General features: G+C 35.2%; 1 protein-coding gene and 1 long non-coding RNA gene across 3 annotated transcripts; both read left to right on the top strand.

Annotated features, from left to right (window-relative positions):
* Positions 1-1,286: 1,286 nt before the first annotated feature.
* Positions 1,287-4,293, top strand: LOC115213492 (heterogeneous nuclear ribonucleoprotein A3 homolog 2). The gene has a single exon (XM_029782492.2). It carries the CDS (start codon positions 1,579-1,581, stop codon positions 2,452-2,454), a length of 876 nt encoding a protein of 291 aa, XP_029638352.1. The 5' UTR covers positions 1,287-1,578; the 3' UTR covers positions 2,455-4,293.
* A 2,584-nt stretch (positions 4,294-6,877) lies between these two features.
* Positions 6,878-10,656, top strand: LOC118763851. 2 transcript variants are annotated; one of them, XR_004999598.1, is made up of 3 exons: positions 6,878-9,150; positions 9,878-9,958; positions 10,104-10,656. It is a non-coding gene; the product is annotated as an uncharacterized LOC118763851 (long non-coding RNA). The 2 variants fall into 2 exon arrangements; XR_004999597.1 differs by having other exon boundaries at positions 6,878-9,958.
* Positions 10,657-11,225: the final 569 nt, after the last annotated feature.

Raw genomic sequence — 11,225 nt, 5'->3', positions numbered from 1 at the left:
ATTTTTACAGTTCTGCGAATCCACTGTTCTGGATTGGAGTGTTTTTTAAAGAAATCTTGGAAAGCTGAAAGGCAACTTTGACCTCGGGAGGATTTGTACTTGGTGCCGAGAATCATCTAATAATCGCTTTAAATTGTGGCACAAAGCTAGCAATTTTTAGCGGGAGGAGGTTAGTCAATTATATCAACCCCAGCACTTGATTTTTATCTATTCGGAAAGGATTAAAAGCAAAGCTGACTTCGCCGATAATTGAACACAGATCGTAAAGAGCCGGAAGAAGAGCTGCTAAACATTCTGTCTGACGCGCTAACGATTCTGCCAGCTCACCGCCTTAGTCAGCATACACACACACATTCAATAAAGAAAAATCAATGCATTAGATATTGGGGAAAATAACCGATTAGTAATATGTATTTTTCGCACAATATTCACGTTGCACGATTGTTATTATATAGATCAGTAACAGCTTTTATTTAAATTTAGTACATTATTCACGATACGGTGTCCGAAAAAAAAATGTAGCTTGTCTCTCTCTAATCACACACTGTAATAAAAGCAAGCACAATTTTTTAATTACGAAATTGATCACTGCTGGAGCACCTTACAATATCGATCGACTCAATAGTAATAGTATTTTTTTCTTATGACCACAAGGTAATAAAAAGAAACTTAATCCGGGCTAGATATGGCCTTGAAAAATATATAACGTTCAGACAAACATAACACTACACTTAAGCACCACCTCTAGTGATAAATGTAATTATTTCTTTGTCTTTATTTTCCTTCATCATTTGATTAGAGAAAGAACAAAATTTAGAAATACAATTCTACGTGAATATTTCGCGTTTACAAAAGAATTTTAGAAAAATTACGAAACACTTTTCTAGCTAGTTAACTATGGGCAAATAGAAAGAGATCATATTTTTCAAAGATTTATTGTGTGTGTGTGTGCGTATGTATGTATGAATATATATAGTGTAATTTATAAGGAGACCCTTCATCTTGAGACAAATTCTAAGTTTTTGGAAGAGAGAAGAAAAGTAGGTCAGTTATGTGATCTGTGATTAGCTGTTTACCAACCAATCGGATGGCTCTATCGCATACCATGTGGTTCAGCGGTTATTTAAATTGTCGTATAAAATTTTATTCAAGAATTTTATTTTCGTAGTCGATTGAGGTCAAAGGTAATTAAAAAATTAATTAGAGGTGAATGGCAAACGAGAAAAACATATCAACAATGTGTTTTTTATATTTGTCGGAAATTTAGTAAAATTTCCAATAAAACAAAGAAAAAAAATCGCAAACAGAATCTATAGTAAAAATCGTATCTTTCGCACGGCTAGCTTTTCTTCTTCATCTGCTGCGGAAGCAAGCAAGTCAGGAAGAAAGAATACCACAGTTTGATTATAAAAAGTCGCCTTGGAATTTTATCTTCTCTTATTTCTTCTGCTATCAGCGAATATAATACTGCTTAAGAAGAAAGGAAAACTATATTTGTGTAAACTCCGTCATCAAACTTGAATTTCAGTCGGATTCCATTGTTGAGGAAAAAAGCTACTACAACACTACAAATTAAAAATGACGGGGAATTATTGCGACGATGACCCCAACGCAGAAAAATTCCGCAAGCTGTTCATTGGAGGTCTCAATAATGAGACTACAGAAGATACTCTTCGCCAGTACTTTGAAACTTGGGGTGAAGTTGTAGATTGCGTGGTGATGAAAAATCCGACCAACAATCGTTCTCGTGGCTTCGGCTTTGTCACTTATCAGTCGGCTGCACAACTAGACAAGGCACAGGCACAGCGACCGCACACGCTCGATAAGAAGACTCTGGACACGAAGCGCGCCATGCCTCGCGATGGATCTGAGGAGACTCAGGCGTCGGTAAAGAAAATGTTCGTCGGCGGCCTGGAAGAGACCACAAGCGAAGAAGAAATCCGTGAACTATTCTGCCCGTACGGCAGGATTGAAAAAGTGGAAATGATTAAAGACAAGGCAACTGGTAAGCAGAAGCGTTTCTGCTTTGTCACCTTTGATGATTTCGACTCTGTAGACAAGTGTGTAATTAGAAAAAGATTTCCTTTAGGGGACAAAAGCATCGAAGTTAAGAAAGCTGTATCGAAGACTGAAATGGGCGGTCGTGGAGGAGCCGGAGGTCGTTCAGGCGGCCGCGGCGGTGGTGGAGGCGGCTACGGTGGAAACTGGGGATCGAACCAGGGTAACTACAACAACGGCGGCGGTTATTACGAAGGCAGTGACGGGCGCTACGGAGCCCATGGTTACAATAATGGCTATGGTAGTAATTTCGGATCCAATTACGGCAGCGGATCTTTCGGTGGGGCCCAAAGACAAGGTAATTTCTCACATCGTAATACTAGTGGACCTTACGGTAGGGGTTACGGTAGAGGTGGTGGTGGTGGTGGTAGTAGTATGGGCGGATATAGACGTTAAACAACTCTTCTCATTTTTTTTCTTAGATTGGCAATAAGTGTGCGTATTCTGAAATGTAATGCTATATATATATTTATATATATATATATATAACATTACACTTAAGAATATCAACATTTCTATATTACATATATTTTAATGCAGACCCTACTTCCATCTAAACTCGTTTTGACCTAGCTTAAAGAAATACACATCATAAATGTTCAGTTCCTGTTATGTGCAAATGTCATTTACCATATGAGAAAGATGAACAAAACAGATTCTGCGGTGCCATGGCAGACATTTCCTGCTGTTGGGAACCTCTCACATAGTTTCTATGTTCTTTTTTATTTAAGGTAATCTTCAAGTTTTTGACACAAAACCTAAACGACTGCGAGAATGATAAAGTATGATTTTCGTTATGGCGTTTAGGTTTGTTGTTTTAAATGAAGGACTACCCATTTAAAATTTATTTCCTTGTGTTGGTTAGTTCTCGACCCAGATTCAATTTTCTCGGAGCTTTATATTCCTTTTGGTGTCGACGTTAAGTAAACACTTATGGGGAAAAGGCATGAATCACAAAAATTATTCATATCGCTTCACTCTTATCTATGAAAAAGCATTTGTTTCAATGTCTCTTGCCGAATGCCGCGTGTTCTCCCTTTCATACCTCCACCTGGGATAACATGAAATATACATTTATTAGCTTTTTTTTTCTTTTCTTTTTTTTTTTTTTTACACAAGTAGTCTTGATAGGGAAAAGGGAGGGACAAATGGCACCCCCCCTATCTCTCGATTGTATTTTTTCTTCCTAATTTATAACGTACTTCTAAAATGATTCAGACCTTAAGTTTTTGACATCAAATTTGAAACGCAATGAGCTCAATTAATGCTTCTTTAACTAAGGACAGTTATGGCTAAATGATATACAAATCTTTTTCTTGAAATTTTAAAACAAATTTCTCTAATTACATCTTGAAGAAAATTTGTAACTCTAGTGTATAACTCTTAGCTCCATGTGCTTGTTTCAGGTTTACCTTCAAAAACTAAAGGACTAATTATAAAAAAAAATAACCCATTGTCAACGAGGGGAAAATATTTGAAAAGAAATATAGTTTATAAAGAAATCTCCATCTGAAGATCCTAAATAGTAATGTGAATATTATGATTTAGGTATTTCATTTTACATATTGCCTAAGGAAAAAAAGCTACAAACTCTGGAATTTTATCAAACTCTTGATGTTTATCAAAACAACAAAAAGAAAAAAAAAAGAATACTAAAACGTGGGAAAAATGTAACTCCACCTGCCAAAATGTTCATCCAAAACAAGATTCATTTTTGAACAGTTCTTTAAATATACTCAACATTATTTATTTACAAACTAATCTTTTACTATTTCATTAGAAATGGCATAAAACGTCACAACATCTCCCTTTAAATAACTCTGAGGGTTTCATGCACATTTGTGAGAAGCTTATTTAAGTGTTTGTAGAGTATAAAGGGAAGACGCTCTCGGGCGACATGAGTCGAATCCGCGGCCCGGGTTCGATTTCCGCTCTTAGCGATATTCACTTCACTTTACATCACTTAGGTCGCTATTGCCCTCCAGAAAGTCATGAACGTCACAGTTACCTACATTTATTTCCATTCTCCAATCCTTCAAGTACCTGTATGAAGCAATTACTATTTGTGTATGTTTGTATGTATGTATGTTTCCTTGCCAACCCACCCATGCCATTTCCGTTACATTGGTAAAAACCTGTCATAAAGGCCAATTTAGAGCCGTTGGTTTTTTTAATATTATGTAAGGGACAACAAACTATATTAGTATATTAAAATGAAATTTGGATTACTACATTTATATGCTTTTTGTTACTTTATTACTTACGAATTTAAAAAAAATACTGTCTTATGTATATATATCATGCTGCCTTAGTAGCTCGCATGGTCTTTAGCAGCATGAGTTACCATTCTTTTAATTCCACTTACTCATTTTATGATGTGTGTCGAATGAAGCAAGTTTCCATTTCTTGATATCGCATACATTATCGTGTAAAGAAAATGGTAGAGGAAAAATGTTAACTCCATGCTAAGCAAGAGAGTTGGCGAAGTATCTCAGGAGTTATAAAAGGTAAATTATATTTTGATTTTGCTGTGTCTATATCAATTGTCTCTGGAGCTAGTTTTAATTATTATTTATTCACTTCGGAGAGCAGTGAAAAGAAGACCAAAGAGGTAAGCTCCCCTCCAGCCAGCCGAATATGTGGATCTAGTTTTGATTCCCGATTCCGTTTGCTTCACATACGCTGCAGTAGTCGTTGACAAAAGCATGAGCGTCATATTTTATTTTCTCACTAAATTCCTTCATGGCCTAACAGATTACTCGTTATTCCATGGTGGGGTTAGGGAGTGTCAGAATCAGTGTTGGACTAAATGCTTTGTGATATTTTGTTTCGTCTTTCTTCGATTTCAGTTTAAATTTCAAAGGGATTAATTTTGGGTCTTTCATTTTTTATGGAGTTGAATATGTGATGTTGTGGAAGAAGTACCCTTCACGGCGTCTTCTGAAGATTCTTCGGATATGTTTTAAAACATCGGAGATATTGATTTTTTTTTTTTATATCAAAATTTCATTCTCATTCTTGTTTCGTGTGTACGCGATTGGGATGGCTTTTAATTTTTTTTTTTTTGTCAAAACATTTCTAAATTGATTATTTATTTAGTAAATGAAATTTTTTTTCTCATTTTCAATTTACACAAGACAATTAAATTCGATGGGACAGTCCAATTCTTTTTAAGCTTTCTGCGCATGCGCAAATTTCGTTTGGCGCCATTGGATTTCGATTAATTCGATTTGAATGAAGCAATATCTTGCACGCCAAAAGAGTTTTATTTTAATTATTCTCAAAATGACTACACCACTAGTAAATTATACTGTTCTTTCGATTCTGATGTTCTGGAGTTTTTAAAAAAAATTCCTGATTGCTAGTCAGAACACGTGTGACTGTCGGTGTAGCGTCATTTGGAGCTGAACGGGCTTTTGATGGTGTTATTTAGATATCCTCATTTTGCAAAAATATAAAATTCTGTACGAAAGGAAACGTTTAATGGAACGTTGAGTTACCATTGAACGTGATGTTCATTCTCGTTTATGACTTCGCAAGTGGGGTACCAGTTGATGTCCGTTGCACAAGTTCATATTGAAAAGGGAACTGGTTCAGTGTAACGAGCATTGCTGGGAAATTTGTTCCCTAAAAAAGTAAAATTGGCATCCTTTCCTTAAAGGAGTGCCGTTAAAATCGGTACTCCCTGTCCATGAAATACAGATTGTTGAAAAATTAATTTTAAAAATCAAGTTAGAATCGTTTTTTGAGAAAACTACTAAAAGAGAGATTTCCTTATGCATGCACCAGAGTAAACTGCTGATATCTTGGAAGATATTGTAATCTCTCGCCAGGTTCAATTATGATCGCCTGGCTAACCTTGGCTACATTAGGGGCGGTATACAGCTTAATTATTTAGAACAATATTGGGCACGAATGAGAGGACACCAAACGTAGATGTGCATCAGTTTCCCAGATAAAATAGTACTACCTGGATGAAGCAATGTACAAATAATTTCTACACATTTTAAAAACCCGCCGATATTTATTCCCAGTGATTTTTAAATGCTATGCTGAAATATTAGTTTCGTATGACCGCCATTTGTATTGTAATATCATGTTTATCTCCGATGTTTTAAAATATAAAACTCCGAAAAAGTCTTCAATGGAAAAGATAACTTTTTCCAACTCGCCAAATAAGTTCCAGGTAATGCTGGGCTTTATTAATATTCCCGTTATGTAAAATATTGTCATTCCTTTTGGGACTGTTTTAACTATCAAATTGAGTGGCTGGAAGAATGCATTGATTTACCAAATATCCTATCATTTAACATTTGCTGTGATGCTCTACTAATTATTTATCTTTTACCGACAACTATGTGTTTACAGTAATTATATATGTTCGAAAAATAATGGTATATTTGTATTTTAATTCTGAAAATTCGAATCCTCTCGGCAATATAGGACAGGCAATTTGTTTAATCAAGTTTTAGTGTTAGCTCATTCATTCAAAAATTTTCATATTTTTTTCATTTTTAACAAATCAACCAACCACCTCCATCTCCTATATAAGAAAGTTAAGACATTTACCAACTATTTTTCATTTAGCTATTCCCATTTGGAACTTATTTTCACCTCGGTTTCTATTTCACCTTTTATTTCTGACATTGTGAAAAGTTTTTAAGAAACGTCCCTAATCGGCGTTTGGGCCTTTTTTTAAGTCAAAAATTCCTTTCAGTTTAATAAGAATAATTCACCTAAGTCCCCCTTTTCTCCTGTTACTTAAAATACAAAAATATACCAATATATTTCTTAGATCACCCAACAATTTTGTGTAAGTATAATTGTTTTGGTGACTTACATTCCCGAAGATTAGGTTTTTGAATTCACGAGTCACCTGTGGCATCGTGGTAACTAACATTTAAATTCCTTTTATTGCAGGTCGATGTAGAGAATTTACTTTATCAGAGAAGCCCCATGGTGGTTCTTTTAGATTTTTCACTTGAATTATTTTCTAATTGGCATTCAAGAGTGACGTATTGTGTTTTAGTTATTAATTAAAAAAAAAAACTATATAATGGTATTTCCATAATTTGACTGGGATGGATATATATATGTGTGTGTGTGTGTGTGTGTGTCTGTCTGTCTAAGAATCCATAAATCAGAAAAAAATATGTACTTGCATATTTGTCAGTGGGTATATTAATCGAAGTGTACAATATCCATTGCAGACGATTAGTTTCGTCGGGTATTATTAAATAAGTCCTATTATGAAACCCTCTCAAGACTGACTCTACTAAAATAATAATTGAAAACCCAAAATCGCCAAAGCGATTTGAGAGCCCCGGTATCCTGAGTTCAGTTCATACATCTGCTTTCTCTGGATTGGGTAAATTCTGAGGCAAGTGTTCTATGGTCAGATGCTGTTCCTATCACCAACCCTCACCTGCTTTTCAAATTACAGATTTTAATTGCAGTTTCACTCGTGATACTGGGCATGCCGAGGCTATGGAAAACATTTCCAAGATACCATAATGGGATGGTAGCCGAGAGACCATGTAGTTGGAAAACAAACTGCTCAAGCTACCAGGACTTAAGTAAACCAATACCGGTTGTCAAGCGGTGCTGGTGGAACTTCTTTCAGGTTCCGTCTACCAAATTCCCTGAAGATTTAACCCGAGGCTTTAATTAGGAAATGCTTACTCAAATCGAGAATTTTTCATTGTTTTGGGTTTATATATTCGAAGATTCAATATTCCTGTGTAATCTAGATTCTCGAAAACGTATGTCTGCAAAATATCGTTTAAAAATATGCATTTTGAAGAGGAGCGTAAGAAGTTTTGCTTCCTGACCACATGGTGACGGATCCATTTCCACAGCGTGGCACTTATAGCGTTGTTCCATAGCCCTTGGCTGACCAATGTCTTTTGGATGGATTTGGTAGAAGAAAACTGAAAGAAGTCCGTCCTGTATATACACACAGCAGTTTAGCATAATAGATCGAACCGACAAAATTACCAGGCTTAAATAAAAAAAAAAAAAAAAAAAAAAAAATTAAAATTAAAAGGGCTGTCTTGTTCGAAATCCCTTCTAAGCATCATCCAATATGGCTGCAGCCTAATGACTGAAACAAGTAAAAAGGTAATCAGTCTACATTCTCGAAAGCTTATTTCTGCGAAAGTTCATTTAGAATTATGCTTTTTTTTCTTATAAGTTATGCAGAAACTTAGCTGTCTGTAATTATAACCCTAACCACACAATCATGCATGCACAATAATTGGTATTGCAGAATATAAATAAATATATATATAGTCCATTTAATGATGTATAGTTTTTTTTGTAAGTTCTCGCAATTAAATGCAATTATTCCTAGGGAGCGAACTTTTAGATAACATTAGGATATCAAAGGTTTTATAAAATTGCTAATTGTTATAATTTTGGCATCTATTTTACTAAACCATGCTTGTCATGCATATAAAGAAACTCTCTATTGAATGTTTACAGTCTGAATTTTTGCAACTTTGACGTTATGTATATACACATGCAAGCATGGATGTGTGGTTGAGAAGCTTGTTTCCATGTGGTCTCGGGGGGGTTCAGTCTCATGGCATAGAATAAGTCTTTTTATAGCCCCAGGCTAACCAAAGTATTGTGAGTGGATTTGATCTGCTAAACCTTCGGTCATTCATCAGAGCAGTAAGGGAGCTCAGTTGTGTGTATGCCTTTGCCCTTGTCTTGATGGTTGTAAATGAGTCACCGTCATACAAGCGGTTTGTTCCCAGTTTTCTGGCTATGGGGAAATGGTACTTTGCTTCGAAACAAATGAAGGTTGGTGACAAGAAGGGAATCTGGTCATAGAGAAGCTGCCTCGACAAATTCTAACCCATGAGCATGATGGTGCAAAGATGAATGTGTTTGTGTGAATTTCGTCTGGTAATTGGAAAGTAAATTTGCCTGTGTTGGGTGAATTTCCTTTTTCTTTCCTTTCTCTTTCTCTAAAATAGCAGCAACTTTAAACTTCTTATCTAACCATGATGATCCTTTTTATTCTTCCTGTTTCAACAGTCATCATTCAGTAACTGAAAGACGTCTTCGCCAGTTTTGCAGATAAAGGTGGCCTCCATTTTAATTTACTTGTATTATCTAATTTAATTCTTTTAATTAGAAGATAACTTTATCAACTTAAATGCTTTATCTTTTGCCACTCTGTTGTATCAAAAGGGACCCTTCAATACCCAGGAATGGTCCCTCATGTTGCTTTCTTCTGAATTCACTGAGAGTTAACCAAAATCTCAGTAAAATATATACTACCTGGTAATGAGCTGATGGTAGGCTAGCATAGACAAATTTATGGTAAAACATTGAGCATTGATTCAATTAACTCTTCACTCTTGCAGAGCTTACTTTGTACCAATTATATAGAACTTCACTTCTTAGTGATGACCTGTTTAAGCTAGGTTGGCTAAGGTCAGAAAACTTCTATTTTTCTGACTATTTTTTTAATGAGTAGAGCCTGTGTTTTATCTACTTTTCAATCAAAATTTTGGAACAGTTTCATAAGATATCTTTATATATGTTGGTGTTGATACCTCAAAATGCTGTTCCAGTTGTGAGAGTTTTTATTTTTAGAGCTTTTGTGTGTAAGCATGTTTACCATCCCCTTCAGTTGGGTGGACAGTAGTAGAAAAGGAATTTAACTGTAAAAGACAAAATACACTTCTCAGAGTATAATGAATGTAAAAGAATTCTAGTATCAATACAAATTTTTAGATAGATTTTTTGATGAATTATTTTAAGATAAATGTATAATTTAAGTTTTTTTTTTCTTTATTTCTTTCAGACTTAATCCACAGTTGTATTCTTTTGGTGGCAACTTCTCACTGCTTGATCGAAGGGATGCTTTTCAAGTGCCTATTACCAGGTTGAGTCAAGTTTGTTTATTTTTCCATTGTGTTTTTAGTAACTTATGTCATTGATTCAATACTTGTTCAATTTCAATTGCTCAATTATTTATTCTTCGTTTTTCATGTATAATATATAACCATTGTTTATTCTTTATTTTGCAGCTTTGATAATCAATGGTGAAAAAATTGCAATTAGAGCCAGTTTATACTACCTGTGGAAAAAGACTGCAAGGGTAGTAACAAAAGAAATGAATGAGGGCCCAAGAATTGTCAACAAATGTTTGATGCTACCTTCAACGACAGGCCAAGGTTAAGACCTTCTGTTGTGGAAGATGAGGCCTTGCTTGAAATGGTTGAACAAATCAAGAACCAACACTTCCATAAACTTGGTCTTATAAGTGGATGTTGTCAAGATGTTCCCCATGAACAGACCGATGACTTGTGAATATTTGCAAAACATTTTTTTGACTTGACCTGGACGTTTTGTCTCAAAACCAGTTTGTTGCTAAGCAAAGACTGGCAAATGATGCTAAATCCTGGACGCTTCTCTCTGTCCTCTGTACAATTCTTCATCACTTCCACAAACATTTTTAGTGACTCATTGTATCTTGTAACATTTTCTAACTAAATTGGTCATTGTTTCTCATTGACTCACATATTTGATACTTCACCTAGAGATTTTCAGGTACTCTGCTGATACACTATAGCATTTTCTGGAAAAAAAAAAATCACAAGAGTGTATCGTGGTTGTAACATAGTACAGCATATTGAAACCAATTGTGTTTTTAATTCTAGATCCTTCTACTTTCATTCCAGCAGCACCTACCTTCACTGAGTTACTAAGTATGCCCTTTGTACAGGATTCATTTTCAACTCCTTGTAGAAACTGGTGTTTGTGAGTAGAAGGCACCATCACCTTCTGATCAGGTTCCTTTCAACACAGAAAAGTTCAATGCAACCTGTTTTCTTGCAGTGCTTCTACCAACAATTACTAATTTCCTTTTGTGGAAAATAGCTTACTGAAGCCTCCTTGGTTTTTAACTTTTTCCTTTCGTTACTCATGGTTTAAGTTTCAATATGTTGCTATGGGCAATGGCACTTCAGACTTACAGCTTATTAAGCTTCGCTAAAGCTAAAATTTCAAGCTTTAAAACTTCTCGGATCTTTTCACTTTGACCGGCAGATTTAAAAAATAATTCCTTGCAACTAAACACTTTTAAACTTTGTATACTGGTAGAATGTCACATAAAACATCTTTTTCTCTTGGCGTTCTTGAGAAAATTC

The sequence above is a fragment of the Octopus sinensis genome, linkage group LG6, assembly GCF_006345805.1.
Source record: "Octopus sinensis linkage group LG6, ASM634580v1, whole genome shotgun sequence".
Taxonomy (NCBI): domain Eukaryota; kingdom Metazoa; phylum Mollusca; class Cephalopoda; order Octopoda; family Octopodidae; genus Octopus; species Octopus sinensis.
This window is presented reverse-complemented; position numbering and strand designations above follow the sequence as displayed.

Excerpts from the sequence above, each read along its gene's own strand:
- LOC115213492 (XM_029782492.2), top strand. The coding sequence starts at position 1,579 with ATGACGGGGAATTATTGCGACGATGACCCCAACGCAGAAAAATTCCGC.